The following is a 22,546-nucleotide window of genomic DNA, read 5'->3' on the forward strand; positions in this document are numbered from 1 at the left end:
ATTTAGCTGGCAGTCTACCAGCGATGGGCGGCGTGTTAGGTAAGCATTGACAGGGGGCGCTGAACTCTTTCTTCCTGGAGATGTGTCGCTGCCCGCTCTTTCATTTGGCGCGCGGTCCACCACCTTCTTGATACCGTTCCGCGGAAATGCACTAGTCGATGTGCAGTGGATGCTTTAGGACAGCACATAAATAGCAACTGGAATGTGGATTGATACGAAAGGCCAGACTTCAGTCATAGAACTGATATCGAAATATCTCATACACGAGAGATATACGTTTGTTTTAGAAAATACACTTAGCCCCGTAGTTATAGGAAAATTGGCTCAAGTACTGGAACTCGGGTTCCAAGCATTAGCAAATATATCAATGTAGAAAATGTAAAGAATTAATATATTTTTATATTTAGGTATGGACTATGGGGGCGGGACAAGCAAGGAAGCTAGTGAAAGATGGGAAACTGAAAATGCTGGTGCGTTACTTCGCTTGTAAGATTCTTCCCGTCACTAAAATTGTAAAGAAAATTTTACACCTACGCAAAATTAAATTTGAAAATCTGTAACAGTGATTCAAATAATATTTGGGGGTCAGGGGTTCTCAATTCAAGACGCCGCCAAATAGTGCCAAGAACGAGGTTTATTGTGGTGGTACACCACTGTCTGACTACTGTCGTCATTAGCCCAAGGGAAGTGACTAAATGTTCTAGACGTCTATTATACAGTAGACCTGAAGAATCCTTAAAATACTTTTAGCTGACGCAAAGTGGTTGTGGTAACCACTGACTATCCTTAGACTCAAAGGTTCCTCCTTCTTAGAGAGCTTCAAACAAAATACTTGGCATGCAGTCAGTAGCGGTAAAGTAAATTAATTGATTAACATGGTATCCCAACCTGTAAACCAACTTCTGCTAAGCCTAAAGTAACAAAATATCTTTACAGTCAATTTTTAATGACCACAAAGCAAAGGACAACAATTTACAAAAAATAAAAAATAAAAAATAAAAGAAAATGGTTCAAATGGCTCTGAGCACTATGGGACTTAACTTCTGAGGTCATCAGTCCCCTAGAACTTAGAACCACTTAAACCTAAGTAACCTAAGGACATCACACACATCCATGCCCGCGGCAGGATTCGAACCAGCGACCGCAGCGGTCGCGGTGTCCAGAATGTAGCGCCTAGAACCGCTCGGGCACCCCAGCCGGTCAACAAATTACAATTCATCCATACTTATCCTAAAAATTTCCTAACGATTACTTATTATCATTCGTGCCAAAATAACCAAGAATTATCACTCAATGCAGTCTACCCAAAAACCTCTCATGTACTTCTCTGCGAACGCCTCCGTAACCAAAACGGTTAACGTCGGTGCATTTGGTGAGGAAGGACTCGCATTGGATTCCTGGTATCTCCTTGGATCTTTCTGAGGTAGAAGGGACTGGAGCGGATTCTACTCAGCTTCGTGACGCCAAATGAAGAGCTACTTGAACAAAGATACACTAGCATCACTATGATTCATCTGCTGGCAACGACGGCAGGAGGAATTGACAACATGGCGTTCCCATTGTCCCACGATCATAGATCGCTCCTCGTCCTGGCATTTAAGCAGCATTCAGAAAGTCAGAATGGGACTAATGCCTAATCTGTAAAAGGTATTTAAGATTACATCCCAGTATGTTTCTACACACATCAAATAACGTTTTGCATCACCACGGCTCGGCGAGATCCGTAACCTGTGCATAAAACTGGAACAGAGATCAACATAAGTATCATTTCTGCCCATTTTATTGCTCATAGAAACCACACATTGCATGTTGTACCACCATACAGCGAGACCTTCAGAGGGCGTGACCAAGATTCCTCTACACGCCAGCACCTCTAATACCCAGTAGCATGGCCTATTCCACAGATGCATGCCTTCGTGGCATACTATCCACATGTTCATCAGGGCACTGTTGGTCCAGATTGTCCCACACCTCAACTGCGATTCAGCGTAGATCCCTCAGAGTGAATAATAGGTCAACCCACCCTTTTCAGTCTATCCCAGGCATGTTCGATAGGGCTTATGTGTGGAGAACATGCTGGCCACTCTAGACGAGCGATGTCGTTATCGTGAAGGAAGTCATTCAGAAGATGTGCACGATGGTGGCGCGTATTATCGTCCACGAAGACGAATGCCTCACCAATATGCTGCCGATATGGTTGCGCTATCGGTGGGAGGATGACATTCACGTATCGTACAGCCGCTACGGCACCTTCCATGACCACCAGTGGCGTGCGTCGGCCCCACATAATACCACGCCAAGACAGTAGGGAACCTCCACCTTGCTGCACTCGCTGGACCGTGGGTTGCCTCCAAACATGTCTCCGACGATTGTCTGGTTGAAGGCATATGCAACACTCATCGGTGAAGAGAACGTGATACCAATCCTGAGCGATCCATTCGGTATGTTGTTGGGCCCATCTGTTCCGCGCTGCATGGTGTCGTGATTCCGAAGATGGACCTCGCCATGATCGTCGTGACTGAAGTTGCGCATCATGCAGCCCATTGCGCACAGTTTGAGTCGTAACACGTCGTCCTGTGGCTGCGCGAGAAGTATTATTCAACATGGTGGTGTTGCTGTCAGGGTTCCTCAGAGCCATAATCCTTAGGCAGTGGTCATCCACTGTAGCAGTAACCCTTGAGCGACCCAAGCGATGCATGTCATCGACTGTTCCTGTCTCTCTGTATCTCCTTCATGTCCGAACAACATCTCTTTGGTTCACTCCGAGACGCCTGGACACTACCCTTGTTGAGATCCCTTCCTGGCACAAAGTAACAATGAGGACGCGATCGAACCGCGGTATTGACCTTTCAGGCATGGTTGAACTACAGACAACACGAGCCGTGTACTTCCTTCCTGGTGGAATGACTGGAACTGACGGGCTGTCGGACCCCCTCTGTCTAATAGGCACTGCTGATGCATGGTTGTTTACATCTTTGGGCAGGTTTAGTGAAATCTGTGATCAGTCAAAAGGACGGATTGTATCTGTGTTACAATATCCACTATCAACGTCTGTCTTCAGGAGTTCTGGGAACCGGGGTGATGCTAACCTTTTTTGTTGCTAGTTGCTTTTAAAGACTGACGAAATGTAAAAAAGGTTTGTAACATACAATAAACTGCTCGTCATGAACTTACTAAATCGGAAATTATTAACTCTTTGTTAGTAATAACGCAAAGGAAATCAATTTTGTTATAAGTAGGTTTCCGAAAAAATTGAAACATTATGGGCAACAATCACTATTATGTAAATAGGAACACGATTTTTGTTTGAAAGCAATTAAAAAAAATTAAAAACCTAATGGTTACTATATTAGTTAACAAATAACGTTCGTAAATACGGTACCAATAATTAAGGTTCGAAAGTGATGTTCATTTCCTGTTAACTTCCTTAGGAAACACAACCAGACGTAAAACCAAATCATGGCATGGAACACATCAAATACCACTTCCTATTCACGACAACAATGTATTTCAAGTTACAAACAACAACTTTGCCCTTTCTTGTCTCTTGACTCGTTCAATCACCCTACTGAAGTCTCAGTAGCAACCAACCAAACTTTTCCTCTCGTCTTCCAGTTCTGCCCACCAGCAGCAAAGAGAGCCATCCACTCGACGAAAGAGTATCTCCTTCCGTTTGAAGTTAATTGATAGTTTGAAATTTAATGTAACTCTTTCCAAATTATAAATATTATCTACTACGTCATGAATTTTTATTTCCATTTTCTCCTCATCTCTAGTCTCGGAAATATATAGTGTGCTGCGGAAATTCAGCTACGCAAAAGAAACTCGGAAAGTGAGTACAAAGTGACATGTGTAAAACATTAGTATTAGATTTATCCAGTATGTTACTAAAGACATCACAACAAAATCTTTATAAAAAAGCGAGCAGGAACGAGCAATAACCCATTGGAAAAGGAAAGAGTTCATGATGTATTCGAAACTAACACCACATGGGTTCCCTAACACTTATTCCCTTACATACAAATTGTCCCACATTTCAAAGTGATAACAATCTCGAAATACTAGCAGAACATATGTGGCTCCAGAACGAGAACTATTCTAACACAGACTTTAGTGTGAGTATTTCATCTACTCCTAGTCGTTCTACACACATCAAAAAAAAGTTTTGCATCATCCCACATTTCAAAGTGATAACAATCTCGAAATACTAGCAGAACATATGTGGCTCCAGAACGAGAACTATTCTAACACAGACATTAGAGTATTTCATCTACTCCTAGTCGTTCTACACACATCAAAAAAAAGTTTTGCATCATCCCACATTTCAAAGTGATAACAATCTCGAAATACTAGCAGAACATATGTGGCTCCAGAACGAGAACTATTCTAACACAGACATTAGAGTATTTCATCTACTCCTAGTCGTTCTACACACATCAAAAAAAAGTTTTGCATCATCCCAGTTCCCAGAACTCCTAAGGATAGGTACCGACTGTGGATATTGTATCAGACCCTTTGACTGTACAGAGATGTTAAAGACGTAAACAACCATGGATGAGCAGCGCCAGTTAGACCGGGGGGGGTTCCGACAGCCCATCAGTTCCAGTCATTCCGCCAGGAAGGAAGTAGATGGCTCGTGTTGTCTGTAGTTCAACCATGCCTGAAAGGTCAATACCGTGGTATGATCGCGTCCTCATTGTTACTTTGTGCCAGGAAGGGCTTTCAACATGGGAAGTGTCCAGGCCTCTCTTCACTGACGAGTGTCGCATATGTCTTCAACCAGACAATCGTCGGAGACGTGTTTGGAGGCAACCCACGGTCCAACGAGTGCAACAAGGTGGAGGTTCCCTACTGTCTTGCGGTGGCATTATGTTGGGCCTATGTACGCCGCTGGTGGTTATGGAAGGCGCCGTAACGGCTGTACGATACGTGACATGAAGGACATACAGAGAGACAGGAACGGACGATGACATGCTTCGCTCAGGGCACCCAAACGCTACTACTGCAGTGGATGACCGCTACCTAAAGATTATGACTCGGAGGAACCCTGACAGCAACACCACCGTGTTGAATAATACTTCTCGTGCAGCCACAGGATGTCGTGTTACGGCTCAAACTGTGCGCAATAGGCTGCATAATGCGCAACTTCAGTCACGACGTTCATGGCGAGGTCCATCTTCGGAACCACGACACCATGCAGCGCGGTACAGATGGGCCCAAGAACATACCGAATAGATCGCTCAGGATTGGTGTCACGTTCTCTTCACTGACGAGTGTCGCATATGTCTTCAACCAGACAATCGTCGGAGACGTGTTTGGAGGCAACCCACGGTCCAACGAGTGCAACAAGGTGGAGGTTCCCTACTGTCTTGCGGTGGCATTATGTTGGGCCTATGTACGCCGCTGGTGGTTATGGAAGGCGCCGTAACGGCTGTACGATACGTGAACGCCATCCACCGACCGATAGTGCAACCATTTCGGCTGCATATTGGCGAGGCATTCGTCTTCAAAGACAAGAATTCGCCCACATCGTGCACATCATTTGAATGACTCCACTCACGATAACGACATCGCTCGACTAGAGTGGCCAGCATGTTATCCAGACATGAACGCTATTGAACATGACTGGGATAGATTGAAAAATTTATGTGTGACGTGACCCAACAACCACTCTGGTGGATCTACACCGAACCGCGGTTGAGAAGGACAATCTGGACCGACAGTGCCTTGATAAAGTTGTGGATAATACGCCACGACGAATAGAGGCGTGCATCAATGAAAGGGGACGTACTACTGGGTATTAGAGGTACAGGTTTGTGCAGCAATCTGGATCACCACCTATGAAGTTCTCGCTGTATGATGGTACAATGTGCAATTGATGGCTTTCATGAGCAATAAAAAGGGCGGAAATGATGTTTATGGTGATCACTATTCCAATTGTCTGTACAGGATCCGCATCTCTCGGAACCGAAGAGATGCAAAACTTTTCATGATGTGTGTATATTCACACATCTGTAAGTTATAAATTTCTACACAGGGCCTCATGAGGTCATATTTGTAAGGTTTCACTTAATACCAGTACTTATAGCGTTATAAAAATCTGAAACCTACAACAGCGCTACTATTATCCACAATTACAATCTAATTCATTTATGAAGAACTTTATAAGCACATATATATAGGATATAAGGATCATGAAGATGCGAAAACATTTATGGAATTTGCAAAAAATGGTGCAGTGGCTCAAGCAGTTGCATCTTCTGTCATCAGCGTGATACATTTCCACTCATCTGACTGCCGTTACATGTTCGGGCCGTTCTGTTTACTGTCCACACAGATAACAGGTAGTTATCATGCCTAAGTTTCATCTGAAACAGAGATTTTATGCGACACAGTTTATGCTTCCCAGCATTATAACGAAAAGTCCACGTGCTATCCGACTACACATTTTGCACTCCACAGTTGAGTGAAAATCATTTGATCTCAAAATGCACTATAACCCAACGTCAAATCGCCGTACTGTGAATTGTATACTCGTGCCACAGCATACGCAACAACCCGATAAGCGAACAACCAACAAAAACGTCTGTTCAGTTACGTGAGTTTTATATTACTTACAGCGTCACGAGGCAAAGACCAACGACACTGCCCATGATTTTGCAGATAAACACACTGACAACAAGCAATGAATGATGTCCGTTCAGAGCATCATATTCTCTTCCATAAGGAATTACTCAGAAGGCCTACCGCATAACACTCCCACATCTCATCCCATCCGTACTACAGAAGAGGAGCCGGCCGCGGTGGCCATGCGGTTCTAGGCGCGTCAGTCCGGAACCGCGTGACTGCTACGGTAGCAGGTTCGAATCCTGCCTCGGGCGTGGTTGTGTGTGATGTGCTTAGGTTGGTTAGGTTTAAGTAGTTCTAAGCTCTAGCGGACTGATGACCTCAGATGTTAAGTCCCATAGTGCTCAGAGCCATTTGAACCATACAGAATAGGAAGCTGCTCCCATCTACCACGTTCCATGAAAACAAACATACCGTCATGTCCATCCCGTAAGGGGCCTCGTTCCTCAGTGAGCGCAGTGGCTCAGAGTCTCCACAGACTTGAACCTCTAATCACCGCATGGTTCAACGTCAGTCACAGAGCACCGACGGCTGTAGCTCCACTTGTTACATACAGGTTCGATTACGTCCTGCCCACATATAGCCCGCACTGGCTCCACGTCGCTCCGCGATCCCCCTTGTAAGAACCGTTTTCACTGACGCCGCCGTCCTTCCAGCGATGCACGGCACGCTGCCTATCGATCGCCACACACCTACCGATAGGCAACGACGTACCAGCAACTGAAAATTTTTATGAAAATTTTATCAGTTATTTAAAAATTGTGTCTCCAAACAGGAATCAAATTTTTATTCATTTGAGTATGATTGACGTTGCAGTATGTGATCCTAAATAGAAGCTCCGCCATTTGCGTGTCACATCACAAGGCCCATGATCATATTTCAAATTCTTGCATGTTCTTCGAAAGTTCTTGCTGAAATGATTCCACCGTGGCAGAAAGACGGCTTAGGGTCAAGCGTGAGCACGAATCGCAGCAGTCTCACTCATTATTTCTCTCTATTCAAATCTTAAATCTTATGCCTTTGTAGAAAACCCTACTGCAGATCGCCGACACTTTCTCTCATCCTTCTCAGGGCAAAAAAGCATGGTAGCCACGAGAGCGTAAAAATGAACTAGGTGTACATTCCATAACGACTTTTCACTCCGCAATGGAGTGCGTGGTGATTCTAAACTTCCTGGCTGGTTAAATCTTTTAGCCGATCTGGGACTCGAAGCAAGGTCCTATGCCCTCTACTGTGAAGTGTAGAAGGTTGGAGACGAGGTTATGGCAGAAGTAGAAATGCGAGCTCGAGGCGGGAGTCGTGCTTGGATAGCTTATACGGTAGAACACTTGCTGCGAAATAAAGACGTTCCAAGTTTAAGTCTAGCTCTGGCATACAGTTTTGATCTGCCTCGAAGTTTCACCATTGAAGTTTTTAATCCTCTTATGGGAGACACAACGACACAACAACCTCAAGCCAAAGCTGTATTAAGAATGTTCACCACTAGCATCTTGAAACGTTACAAAACAGACAAATGGGACCTCCTAAGTAGAGACCAAACTTTCTTCAAGCAAGTTCAGCATACGTTCTTGAGAAATATTAAGGGCGCTATGCTTGCCATGTACAAAAAATTCATGATGATTAAAGCGTATCAGACCAGGTGGAATCTGTAGAAGATTGGCAAATAAGGGAGTCTTGTTTGTACAACCAGGCCTGCAATCTAAAAGTGTCCACAAAAACCATGAATTTGTAACGTTGATAGGTAGCAGAAACAGGAGGAAGGAAGTGGCGTTGGACGGGTACTTTCTTTCGCAGCTATATTATTTTCTAAAGATTGTATTGGTACACTAAACAATACTATGGTAATTACTTAGCAGAAGTACAAAACTCGATGTCAAAGAATGTACGTTTGTTTACTTCATCATTTATTTTTTAATATTTATTCCAGCCTCTGTGTTTTGGTAGTTTGAATTTCTAGAAATTTGTATTATACAAGACGTTATAATTCCTAAAGAAATGCTTTTTGTCAGAAAAAGATTTTAATTAGGTCGTAAATGGATAAAAATGTGAAACTGTGCGTCAACTCATCTAGTCAGTCAAAGAACCTTTCATCTTTTTCCTTCCTGAAACTTCCTGCAGACACTGTCCTCAACTTTAAGTCTTTATGTCTTTTCATAAAATCACAGTAAAATCCTTTATGCGCTTTCATTTGGCCTCATTGAAAGGGTGCTACATATTTAGCTGCTCTGCGTATTTGTACAATTGATTTCAGAACTCAGCTTTACTCAAAGGCATTAAGCTGACTAAATCTAAACATCATAGGACAATATTGTTTCCTGTTCATTAAGTCAACGACCTAGGAAGAAAATTTTTCCCATTAAGCTTTAGATCCACCACCTAGTATATTCCTTAGGATTGAATATTTCTCACTCGGTTCCTTGCTTGTCATTTCCATAAGCCTAAATTTTTATGGGGCTGCCTTCATGTTATTCTCTTCAAATTTATGTCCTTACTTGTCCACATACGCCTGTTAGGGAAACAAGGAAAATTATAGGCTTATCCGGACTGATTTGGAACGGCTTTAGCCCGCTACGGCACGAATGTACCACTGTGACAGTTTAACATCCCCACTGTCATTAATACTAGGACTGAAACTGTCGCAGCCTACAACATAAAAAATAATATAAGTTGTGTCTAAATACACACTTAACTTACTTGCAAACAAAACGCAACATTCCGAAAATAAACACGCTACGAACAGTAACGAGCTGCCTCTCTAAACGCTCTATAGTTATGTTCTAGAATCACGTGAGTGCCCTCGTTCCTCCGTAACTGACATTACAATAGCGCTTTAGGCGCTTCTACCAGCACTAGAGTTCATAAACAGAGCTTGTCCGACATAATCCGGCGTCCGCTATTACCTCAACTTCCCGTGCTTCTGGAGAGAAACTATTGCTAATTGGGGTGGTTGTCGAGAAGTGTTTTAAGGGTTTGTTTGGAATACAGTCAGTTTCCGTGCTCGTGGAGTCGACTCGCATTTTTGCAATGTTTTTTACTGTTTACAAAAGAGGAAACGTTTTCACGAAATGTACATATTATTGTTTGAAATGAAAGAAATGTGACTGTCCCTGAGGAAAATTGTGTTCAACATACATGTCCTCGAACTTTGAAGACATATTTTCGATGCTCTTAGCACAAATTGTGTATAATATTTTTGCTTTTTTCCGGACAAAATATGCGATCAATTTTAGGTCATGAGAAGAAGGAAAGAAAAGTGTTTCATATCCTTGTTTACAATGAAGTTTGTTTCATTTTGAAACAACAATGGATAAATTTTGTGACAGCTTTCATTTTCCTACCAAAGAGTGAAAAATACAGCAACCGAAACAAAGCACAGGAACGTTCCTAATTACAGAGAGCTTTCTTCCTCAAATACAACTCCAACGGATTCCAAACGATTCTTCCATATTTCCTACATTTCTCTACGATGAACACTCGCCGTCTATGGACTGGGCTCTATCATTCGAAAAATCTTGAAGCCAGTCATATAATTGGCAAACTATTACACATTCTTGGACCTATAGGAACACCATACAGTGTGCAGCACTTTGGCATCATCATAGAAGTAGCATTATCTGTAAGAGCGCCAATTCCCACGATATGACAAAATCCATACCCCGGAGCCCAAATGAAGTGTCCACTTCCACTTCACCCATATGCTGGCGCTGCACATATTGACACACATCACATCACTCATCAGTGCATAAGTATTCCTCAGCACGTCATTACTAGTCAAAGAAAGATGGATACAACAGGGCCAATTACGTACTGCTTGAATGCACGCCACCTCGTGCCGCATTCGTGTACTACTGAGCTGCCAATTCGAGTGTGAGAGTGATATGGAGCGGTGGACTGGACACCATCGTGTCTTTGCTGTTGAAAGTTATTTCAAGAATAACTACTCTGTTATTGTTCAAAAATGGTTAAAATGACTCTGAACACTACGGGAATTTACTTCTGGGGTCATCAGTCCCCTAGAACTTATAACAACTTAAACCTAACTGACCTAAGGACATGACACACATCCATGCCCAAGGCAGGATTCGAACCTCCTACCGCAGCGGTCTGTTATTGTTACCCAGCGCCTATTTCGGCAACATTTCAACTTGGGCCGTCATGGGAAAGTTCCAGATGGACAGACCATTGTGAGGTGGATACATGCATTTCGAACAACAGGTTCTGTTTGCAATGGCCAACCGGGAAGAAGTGAAAGAACTGTGTGGACACCAGAAGCCGTGGAAAATGTTTGTGCTGCACTATTGCGTAGCCCCAAAAGATCTGCTCGTCTTCATGCGCAAACTGTGCATATGTCCGATCGCTCAATCACGAGAATATTGCATGAAGATCTCCCTTTTCAGCCATATAAGCTTCAGATTGTTCAGTAAATTAGGCCTCGCGTTTGGGTTTTACGCTAAACATCCTGCTTAACCATGCGTGATCTCCTTCGCCAAAATCCAGAAATGTGGCACACCATCCTGATGTCAGATGAAGCTCATTTTGAGTTACCTGATTCAGTGAATAAACAGAATATGCGTTATTGGAGTGATGTAAACCCGTATGAACTGCACATCACGCCCTTGCACAGTTCTCGCGTCACAATGTGGTGTGCAGTTGCTTCCTTTGGGATAACTGGCCCTTACTTCTTCCAGCATAACAGCGGTGTGGCTGTAACTGTCACCAGTGAACACTACCTAAAGATGCTGCAAGACTTCGTTCTTCCCCAATTAGGTATGGTCGACGTGGATGTGGAACAATTAAGGTTCCAACAAGACGGAGCGACCTCGCATACAGCCAGAATTTGTATGGATTTCTAGCGACGGACATTTCCCGGTAGAGTATGGTTCAAATGGCTCTGAGCACTATGCGACTGAACTTCTGAGGTCATCAGCCGCCTAGAACTTAGAACTAATTAAACCTAACTAACCTAAGGACATCACACACATCCATGCCCGAGGCAGGATTCGAAACTGCGACCGTAGCGGTTGCTCGGTTCCAGACTGTAGCGCCTAGAACCGCACGGCCACTCCAGCCGGCCCCGGTAGAGTAATTTCCCGTTTTGGTGACATTTCATGCCGCCTCGTTCACCTGACGTTTCATGTGCAGTCTTTTTTCTTTGGGGCTACCTGAAGCAAGAAGTGTTCCGATTACGTTGTGCCACCATTATTGAGTTGAAGGATCGCATCAGAACTGCCATCGCAATGTCTCAGGGAACACGTTACACCGAGTTATGGAGAGTTTCCAACGCCGCCTAGATGAATGTATTATGCAGAGGGAGCATCACTTGACAGGAGTCATATTCAAAAGGTTATCCACGCAATGGACAATGACTTACACATTAGTAAATAGCATACCTTTAACTATTAATTGACATAAGAGGTGATAAATAAGTTGCAGTTACTGACTGATGGTGTGTTTTTAATATCCTACAATGATGCTACCGCACCCTGTATTTTCAGGAAGTTAACACTAAGTCTGATCGCATGTTTCTGTGCACTGCAGTTTTCGATGAGTGGTTTAATAGTGCGGTATCACCTACATACGTAGTACAGAGGTGGCCAAGAACTCAACAAACATGAGGTGTTCGTGCACACGTGCTAATCTCTCTCATTCGAGCGCACTTTTCCCCTTCTACCAAACCTCGCTGCCTACGAAAGGAGAGGAGGGAAACTGCGAAAGAGCCTCATACTTCTCAGCAACGTAGACCACAAAAAGCTAGTTCTTTGTATTATTTAATTATTTTTGGCGCACTGAAGACAAAATAGAACTTGTATCTGGCACAAACTGTCCTCATACGAGCAGATGCAGACAGGTTTGCGGTCCTTCGTCACTCGGGTTGCCAAATATTCGTGACTTATTTAGTTTTATAATCTAAAACGTCTTTTCGTCGACATACGTTGATCGAAACACAGATGTCACATTTGCAACCTCACTGTGGAGTCGTGGAAACTGTTCCGGATGATAACAAAGTAGAATTCCTGGAGAGTTTTAAAGTTAGGAAATTTGCCTTTTAAACGGGAATTACGTTGCACATCGACCAGAACGTATTGCGAATACTCAGGGGCACTTTCAGGTGAAATGGCATACAGTCTCTAACACAGATCAAAAATAGATGAAAGACTGCCAGTGTCCTCAAAAATTTAGAACTTTTTGAAGGTCACAGTGAACTGCTCAGAACTCGCGCAGGGAATTGGACGGTGTTCCCTGTGAGAGGTGCTCCCTTCCCAGTGCCATTTTCTTTTTAAATGCATACGCTTTCGCCATCAAATTAGAAATAAGTTGCTGCTCTTCTTGCAATGTCTTACTGAGGGCAGTCTGCAGTCAACCCTGTTTAAAATGCAACGTCTTCAATCCATTGCACAACTTCTAATTTTCGTTCTTGCTTTCCTATTTCCTGCGAAAACTCAACAACAGACGTTCTTGAAATGAAAACTCATTGCAGGCATGTACTTTGATGTAACCAACGTACTTTGCAGTAAAATATAAAGTCTCCATACGCTTTGTTCCCTTCTATATAAAAATTTGCAACTGACGATGTAATAATTCGTACGACTACAGAAAATTTACTTTTCGTACCACCGATTCCATCACGTATTCCATGCATGCTAATTTAGCACAGTGTGCTCTTTGATGCACAGAACAATGAATCCCTTACATATCATCTGTCGGTCGTTATAACTTTTAGCTCTGATCATTAAGTCTTCCTTCATGGTGTTGTATGCTGTTTCGTAGTTAATTTGCGGTTTCATTGATTATGCTGCTATATAGTAATATTGAGAGTTTTCATACATCTCCGCTGTAATTAACATTCGTTTTTAAACGATTGCGACGAAAGATCGCTGAACTGACACTTTTTGCGCGGAGAGACACTGGATTAGTGAACTTCCATTATACCATGAACAAATAGTAAAGATTAAACAGGGCTCGCTCCTCGATATTTGCTACTTGCAGAAGTTCATGCTGACCCAAAATATACTGGCAGAAAACGTCACGTCGCCCTGCTAAACTAGTCGTAGCGCTGTACCGAGGAGGGCCGAGAAAAGTCGAGGCAGGGCGAGGGTTGGGTTGTTTTGGGGAAGGAGACCAAACAGCGAGGTCATTGGTCTCAGTGGATTAGGGAAGGATGGGGATGGACGTCGGCCGTGCCCTTTTCAATGGAACCATCCCGGAATTTGCCTGAAGAGATTTAAGGAAATCACGAAAAACCTAAATCAGGATGGCCCGACGCCGGATTGAACCGTCGTCCTCTAGAATGCGAATCCCGTGTATTAACCACCCGGCCACTTCGCTCGATCGAGGCAAGCCGAGACTCCTATCGCACGCAGGCAATGAAATGTGAAGTTTTGCACGATGTGGCCGACACTGACGTAGATAAGAACGGTACTTTTTCTTTTAGTCACCAGTCTTCTGACTGGTTTGGCAACGACCTTGCCGCAGTGGATACACCGGTTCCCGTGATATCACTGATGTTAAGCGCTGTCTGGCGTGGCCGGCACTTGGATGGGTGACCATCCAGGTCTCCATGCGCTGTTGCCATTTTTCGGAGTGCACTCAGCCTCGTGATGCCTCGTTCACCTGACGTTTCATGTGCAGTCTTTTTTCTTTGGGGCTACCTGAAGCAAGAAGTGTTCCGATTACGTTGTGCCACCATTATTGAGTTGAAGGATCGCATCAGAACTGCCATCGCAATGTCTCAGGGAACACGTTACACCGAGTTATGGAGAGTTTCCAACGCCGCCTAGATGAATGTATTATGCAGAGGGAGCATCACTTGACAGGAGTCATATTCAAAAGGTTATCCACGCAATGGACAATGACTTACACATTAGTAAATAGCATACCTTTAACTATTAATTGACATAAGAGGTGATAAATAAGTTGCAGTTACTGACTGATGGTGTGTTTTTAATATCCTACAATGATGCTACCGCACCCTGTATTTTCAGCTACTCGACCGAATAGTAGCGGCTCCGGTCAAAGAAAACGACTGGGAAAGCGGTGTGCTGACCACATGCCCGTCCTATCCACATCCTCAACTAAGGATGACACGGCGTTCGGATGGTCCCGATAGGCCACTTATGACCTGAAGACGGAGTGCTCCTGCTGCTTCTGACTGGTTTGTTGCAGCCCCCCACAAATTCCTCTCCTGTGCCAACCTCTTCATTTGAGAATGGCACTTGCAACCTAAGTTTTCAATGATTTGCTGTATTTATTCCAACCTCTGTATTCCTCAACAGTTTCCGGCCTCTACAGCTCCCTCTACAACCATGGAAACAATTTCCTGATTTCTTAACAGATGTCCTCTCATCCTGTCCATTCTTCTTGTCAATGTTTTCCACGTATCTCTTTCCTCCCCGAGTCTGTGAAGAACCTCCACATTCCTTACCTTATTAGTCAACCTAATTTCCAACATTTTTCTGTGCACCACATCTCAAATACTTCGATTGTCTTCTGTTCCAGTTTTCCCACAGTCCACGTTTCAGTTCCACACAATGCAGTGCTCCAAAAGTACCTTCTCAGATATTTCTTACTCAAATGAAGGCCTGTGTTTGATACTAGTAGACTTCTCTTGGCCAGGAATGTTCTTTTTGACATTTGTCTGTCATTTGTTATTTTTATGCCTAGGTAGCAGAATTCCTTAACTTCATCTGCTTCGTAATCATCAGTCCTGATGTTAAGCTCCTCGCTTTTCTCACTCATGCTACTTCTCATTGCTTCGTCTTTCTTTGATTTACTCTCAGTCCATATTTTGTACTCATTTCGTTCCATTTAGCTGATCATGTAATTCTTTCTCACATTCGCTCAGGATGTCATGAGCCAATCATATCATTGATATCCTTTCGCCTTGAATTTTAATACCACTACTGAAACTTCCATTTATTTCCATCATTGATTTTCCAATGTACAGATTGAACAGTAGTAGTGAAAGACTACATCTCTTAATGAGATTTTGACCCTGCAGCGGAGTGTGCGCTGTAATGAAACTTCCTGACATATTAAAACTGTGTGCCGGACCGAGGCTCGAACTTGGCACCTTTGCCTTTCGCGGGAAAGTGGTAGAGCACTTTCCCACGAAAGGCAAACGTCCCGAGTTCGAGCCTCGGTCCGTTACACAGTTTCAATCAATCAGGAAGTTTCATATCATTCCACACTCCGCTGCAGAGTGAAAATCTCATTCTGGAAACATCCCGCAGGCTGTGGCTAAGCCATATCCTTTTTTCCAGGAGTGCTAGTTATGCAAGGTTCGCAGGAGAGCTTCTGTAAAGTTTGGAAGGTAGGAGAAGAGGTACTTGCAGAAGTAAAGCTGTGAGGACAGGGCGTGAGTCGTGCTTGGGTAGCTCAGTTGACAGAGCACTTTCCCGTGAAAGGCAACGGTCCCGAGTTCGAGTCTCGGTCCGGCACACAGTTTTAAACTGCCAGGAAGTTTCACTACATCCCTGTCTTAGACCGATTTTAATCCGAGCACTTCATTCTTGGTAGTGCACTCTTATTACTTTTTCCTGGATCTTGAATATTTTGTATGTTAGCCGTCTCTCCGTATATCTTACCCCTAGCACGTTGGCCGGCCGGGATGGCCGAGCAGTTCTAGGCGCTAGAGTCTGGAACCTCGCGACCTCTACGGTCGCAGGTTCGAATCCTGCCTCGGGCATTGATTTGTGTGATGTCCTTAGGTTAGTTAGGTTTAAGTATTTCTAAGTTCTAGGGGACTGATGACCTCAGACGTTAAGTCCCATAGTGCTCAGAGCAATTTTTGAACCTAGCACGTTCAAAACCTGTTTCACTTCTCAACTGTGGCTAGGATGGGTTACAGACACATCTTTCCTGCTCAACGAACCATTATCAGTCAGCAATTACGTTCGCCTAATTTGACGCCAATTGTCTCAGATCCATGGTAAACTCAAAGTGTAAGTGTATGCAGACGGCTCCCAGGACTGAGAGAATTTAAGACATTGCAATGTAGCAGCGTATGAATGATAATAAGGGATGCTCTTCGAACTGTCCAGATAGCGCGCGCAGAATATCATGCAAGTACTTATAACCAGATCCTGTTGTGTTTCCCTAATGTTTCAGTTTTACTCTTTAAATGTATCTCTAAATTCAAATCATGTCAATAATATCCTCTTCGCGCGAAACTAGCTAACTTCCCCGTTACCACACAGTATAAATCATTCTGCGAGCGGCCGGCTGCGGTGGTCTAGCGCTTCTAGGCGCGCAGTCCGGAACCGCGCGGCTGCTACGGTCGCAGGTTCGAATCCTGCCTCGGGCATGGATGTGTGTGATGTCCTTAGGTTAGTTAGGTTTACGTAGTTCTAAGTTCTAGGGGACTGATGACCACAGATGTTAAGTCCCATAGTGCTCAGAGCCATTTGAACCATTTGATTCTGCGAGCACGGCAATGCAGCCTCAGGTTTTCCGAAGTTTCCCTAAATATTAACTTTCGCTTAGGTAGAAATATAGTAAAGAATCACATTTTAAATGTTTTTTTTTTTAAAGGGAGTAGGAACGCCCTATTCCGACAATGATAAATTTAGTGACTTGGCTTCCCTGTATTTCAGGAACCACTTTAGCCATTGAGATGAAACTTTTACAGGACATTAAACTGCATGTTTTGAGTCTACTCAACTACAAAATTTGTATTTCAGCCACTGCTTTCAGAAACAAACTTTTTTAATTACTCAGTTAACATTAGGTGTACTTTTTGAACGTTATTCTAAATAATTTTAATTATACCAAACATTCCGCTCTTCTTTCAGTTCAGTAGACTCAGGACATGTATGTAATTATTCCCTGAAAATTTGAATACTCTACTCGAAGTAGTTTCTGAGATTTAGGAAAAAATCTAACAGAAAATGTAAATTCTCATGAACAGTCTCTACATTTTCAAAAGACTGTAGCTCACTTAATATACAACTATTTTTTTTTTATTTTTAGTCACTCAGAAGCACAATGAAGCATACTGTATATCATCTTCTTCATCTTTTTCCAAGTTTTTTCTTCTATCCTTCTTTCTGGACTCCTTAGTGGCCAACTGCGCTGCATACTCTGCTTTGTGAATGCGAACCTTGTCCATCCACTCAAGTTCTCTGATGCAGTTTGCTCCAGAATTAATTCCCAAATGCTATAGAACTTTCACACTACCAATGTTTATAAGGAAAATTGCGAATTTTATAATGACATAAAAATCCGAAAATATGAAAAATTTTCCGTTCTAATTCCCCTTCAGTTGTCTGGCAAAGAGAGCAAATGCCTTCGAGGCTGCAGGCTTTTGTCTTCGATGACGAAAATTTCTGACATTTTTGTTTACTTTAAATAGATGTTTCCCCCCCCTTCCCCCCCCCCCCCCCCCCATGAACCGTGGACCTTGCCGTTGGTGGGGAGGCTAGCGTGCCTCAACGATACAGATAGCCGTACCGTAGGTGTAACCACAACGGAGGGGTATCTGTTGAGAGGCCAGACAAACGTGTGGTCCCTGAAGAGGGGCACCAGCCTTTTCAGTAGTTGCAGGGGCAACAGTCTGGATGATTGACTGATCTAGCCTTGTAACACTAACCAAAACGGCCTTGCTGTTGTGGTACTGCGAACGGCTGAAAGCAAGGGGAAACTACAGCCGTAATTTTTCCCGAGGGCATGCAGCTTTACTGTATGGCAAAATGATGATGGCGTCCTCTTGGGTAAAATATTCCGGAGGTAAAATAGTCCCCCATTCGGATCTCCGGGCGGGGACTACTCAGGAGGACGTCGTTATCAGGAAAAAGAAAACTGGCATTCTACGAATCGGAGCGTGGAATGTCAGATCCCTTAATCGGGCAGGTAGGTTAGAAAATTTAAAAAGGGAAATGGATAGGTTAAAGTTAGATATAGTGGAATTAGTGAAGTTCGGTGGCAGGAGGAACAAGACTTCTGGTCATGTGAATACAGGGTTATTAATACAAAATCAAATAGGGGTAATGCAGGAGTAGGCTTCGTAATGAATAAAAATAGGAGTGCGGGTAAGCTACTACAAACAGCATAGTGAACGTATTATAGTGTCCAAGATAGACACAAAGCCCATGCTTACTACAGTAGTACAAGTTTATGTGCCAACTAGCTCTGCAGATGACGAAGAAATTGAAGAAATGTATGATGAGATGAAAGAAATTATTCAGGTAGTGAATGGAGACGAAAATTTAATAGTCATGGGTGACTAAAATTCGACAGTAGGAAAAGGAAGAGAAGGAATCATAGTAGGTGAACATGGATTGGGGCTAAGAAATGAAAGAGGAAGCCGCCTTGTAGAATTTTGCACAGAGCATAACTTAGTCATAGCTAACACTTGATTCAAGAATCATAAAAGAAGGTTGTATACATGGAAGAATCCTGGAGATACTAAAAGGTATCAGATAGATTATATAATGGTACGACAGAGATTTAGGAACCAGGTTTTAAATTGTAGGACATTTCCAGGGGCAGATGTGGACTCTGACCACAATTTATCGGTTATGAACTGTAGATTAAAACTGAAGAAATTGCAAAAAGGTGGGAATTTAAGGACATCGGACCTGTATAAACTGAAGGAACCAGAGGTTGTACAGAGTTTCAGGCAGAGCATAAGGGAACAAGTGACAGGAATGGGGGAAACAAATACAGTAGATGACGAATGGGTAGCTCTGAGGGATGAAGTAGTGAAAGCAGCAGACGATCAAGTAGGTAAAAAGACGGGGGCTAGTAGAAATCCTTGGGTAACAAAAGACATATTAAATTTAATTGATGAAAGGAGAAAATATAAAAGTGCAGTAAATGTAGCAGGCAAAAAGGAATACAAACGTCTCAAAAAAGAGATCGACAGGAAGTGCAAAATGGCTAAGCAGGGATGGCTAGAGGACAAATGTAAGGATGTAGAGGCTTATCTCACCAGGGGTAAGATAGATACAGCCTACAGGAAAATTAAAGAGACCTTTCGAGAAAAGAGAGCCACTTGTATGGAATCAAGAGCTCAGATGGAAACCCAGTTCTAAGCAAAGAGGGGAAAGCAGAAAGGAAGGAGTATATAGAGGGTCTATACAAGGGCGATGTACTTGAAGACAATATTATGGAAATGGAAGAGGATGTAGATGAAGATGAAATGGGAGATACGATACTGCGTGAAGAGTTTGACAGAGCACTGAAAGACCTGAATCGAAACAAGGCCCCCGGAGTAGACAACATTCCATTAGAACTACTGACGGCCTTGGGACAGCCAGTCCTGACAAAACTCTACCATCTGGTGAGCAAGATGTACGAGACAGGCGAAATACCCTCAGACTTCAAGAAGAATATACTAATTCCAATCCCAAAGAAAGCAAGTGTTGACAGATGTGAAAAGTACCGAACTATCAGTTTAATAAGTCACAGCTCCAATATACTAACACGAATTATTTACAGACGAATGGAAAAACTGGTAGAAGCCGACCTCGGGGAAGATCAGTTTGGATTCCGTAGAAATGTTGGAACACGCGACGCAATACTGACCCTACGACTTATTTTAGAAGGAAGATTAAGGAAAGGCAAACTTACGTTTCTAGCATTTGTAGACTTAGAGAAAGCTTTTGACAATGTTGACTGGAATACTCTCTTTCAAATTCTAAAGGTGGCAGGGGTGAAATACAGGAATCGAAAGGCTATTTACAATGTGTACAGAAAGCGGATGGCAGTTATAAGAGTCGACAGGTATGAAAGGGAAGCAGTGGTTGGGAAGGGAGTGCGACAGGGTTGTAGCCTATCCCAGATGTTATTCAATCTGTATATTGAGCAAGCAGTAAAGGAAACAAAAGAAAAATTCGGAGTAGGTATTAAAATCCATGGAGAAGAAATAAAAACGTTGATGTTCGCCGATGACATTGTAATTCTGTCAGAGACAGCAAAGGACTTGGAAGAGCAGTTGAACGGAATGGACAGTGTCTTGAAAGGAGGGTATAAGATGAACATCAACAAAAGCAAAACGAGGATAATGGAATGTAGTCGAATTAAGTCGGGTGATGCTGAGGGAATTTGATTAGGAAATGAGGCACTTAAAGTAGTACAGGAGTTTTGCTATTTGGGGATCAAAATAACTGGTGATGGTCGAAGTAGAGAGGATATAAAATGTAGACTGGCAATGGCAAGGAAAGCGTTTCTGAAGAAGAGAAATTTGTTAACATCGAGTATAGATTTAAGTGTCAGTAAGTCATTTCTGAAAGTATTTGTATGGAGTGTGGTCATGTATGGAAGTTAAACATGGACGATAAATAGTTTGGACAAGAAGAGAATAGAAGCTTTCGAAATGTGGTGCTACGGAAGAATGTTGAAGATTAGGTGGGTAGATCACGTAACTAATGAGGAGGTATATAATAGGATTGGGGAGAAGAGAAGTTTGTGGCACAACTTGACTAGAAGAAGGGATCGGTTGGTAGGACATGTCCTGAGGCATCAAGGGATCACAAATTTAGCATTGGAGGGCAGTGTGGAGGGTAAAAATCGTAGAGGGAGACCAAGAGATGAATACACTAAGCAGATTCAGAAGGATGTAGGTTGCAGTAGGTACTGGGAGATGAAGGAGCTTGCACAGGATAGATTAGCACGGAGATCTACATCAAACCAGTCTCAGGACTGAAAACAACAACAACAAATAGAAATTACATGCATTCTGTAATTTCTTTTTATGTTGCTATGTATCATTGCTTCTGACACGAAAACAGAAAGAATTTGTAGCTACCTCATACTTTCAGTAACGAGGAGAATGGTGGTTAACTATGAAATGTCGTTGAGAAGAATGGAGACACACGTATAAGGTTTGTCGACCTAATAAAAGTGTTCGACAATGAAAAACTGTCCATGATGTTCTAAATTCTCAACAAAATTTGTATAAGCTGCGGGGAAACGCCGGTAATATGGTACATTATACACGGGTACGGAGAGAAAAAGAAATAGAATGGAAGACAAGGGATTAGGCGCTCAGATTTGAGATCATGAAACAGGGGTACAGTGCCACTCCTATTGTTCAGTTTGTACGTAGTAAAAGCAATAACGGAAATGTAAGAACGCTGAAAGATTGGGATTAAAATTCAACGTGTTATCTTACGATTAGTAACATTCAATGATGAAGTTGCTATCCTCAGTGAAAATGACGAAGAGCTGCAGGAGCCATTGAATAAAACGATAAGAGTAATGATTGCAGAATACGAAATGACAGTAAACTGCAGAAAGGCGAAATTAATGAGGGGCAATCGAAATGAGATTAATGATACACTTGAAATCAGAAATGGGGAATACTAGGTAACAGAGTAAAGGAATTCTTTTAGCTTGGCACATGGAGCCAGGAGGACAAAAAGAAGTAAAGAGGGAATTCCTGGTGCATAGGATATCGTTATCATACATCAGGCTAACTCTGGCGTAATTTGTGAGGACGTACGTCTAGAGCACAGCACCGTACGAAAGTGAGACTGTGGGAAAACCGGAACGGAAGAGAATTGAAGTGGTTGAAATGTGGTGCTATGGATAGATGTGAACACTATCAGGGCTGATAATGAATGAGGTGGTTCTCTGCAGAATTGGCGACGAGAGGCACTTCTGGAAAACATTGACAAGAATGAGGGACAGGTTTTATCTGAAATGTGTAAAGACCCGAAGTGTTCACATCCATGATAATTGATGGGGATGTAGATGGTAAGAATTGTAGGGGAATACATGGAATATAGTTGAAAATTACTTGGGGTAGGAGCGTGTGCTACTCACAAATGAAGAGGTCGGCACAGGAGCAGGTTTTGTTAAGCTAAGCGCGGCATCAGATTAGTGACGAAGCTGATAAAGAAATGAAAGAAACTTTTTTTGTCTTGGAGTGGGAGGGTGGGGGCTGGGGGAGCGTTGTGTGACATGTGCGATTTCCTCT

The 22,546-nt window shown here is 43.0% G+C and overlaps 1 protein-coding gene across 1 annotated transcript in view; it reads left to right on the plus strand.

Moving 5' to 3' along the window:
* The first annotated feature begins 416 nt into the window (after positions 1-416).
* Positions 417-22,546, plus strand: part of LOC124796102 (formin-like protein 16) — a 107,618-nt gene continuing 85,488 nt past the window's right edge. The window contains exon 1 of the mRNA XM_047260189.1: positions 417-486. Within this exon, the coding sequence (XP_047116145.1) occupies positions 417-486 (70 nt within the window). The remainder of the gene's footprint in view (positions 487-22,546) is intronic.

Source organism: Schistocerca piceifrons, chromosome 4 (assembly GCF_021461385.2).
Source record: "Schistocerca piceifrons isolate TAMUIC-IGC-003096 chromosome 4, iqSchPice1.1, whole genome shotgun sequence".
Taxonomy (NCBI): Eukaryota; Metazoa; Arthropoda; class Insecta; order Orthoptera; family Acrididae; genus Schistocerca; species Schistocerca piceifrons.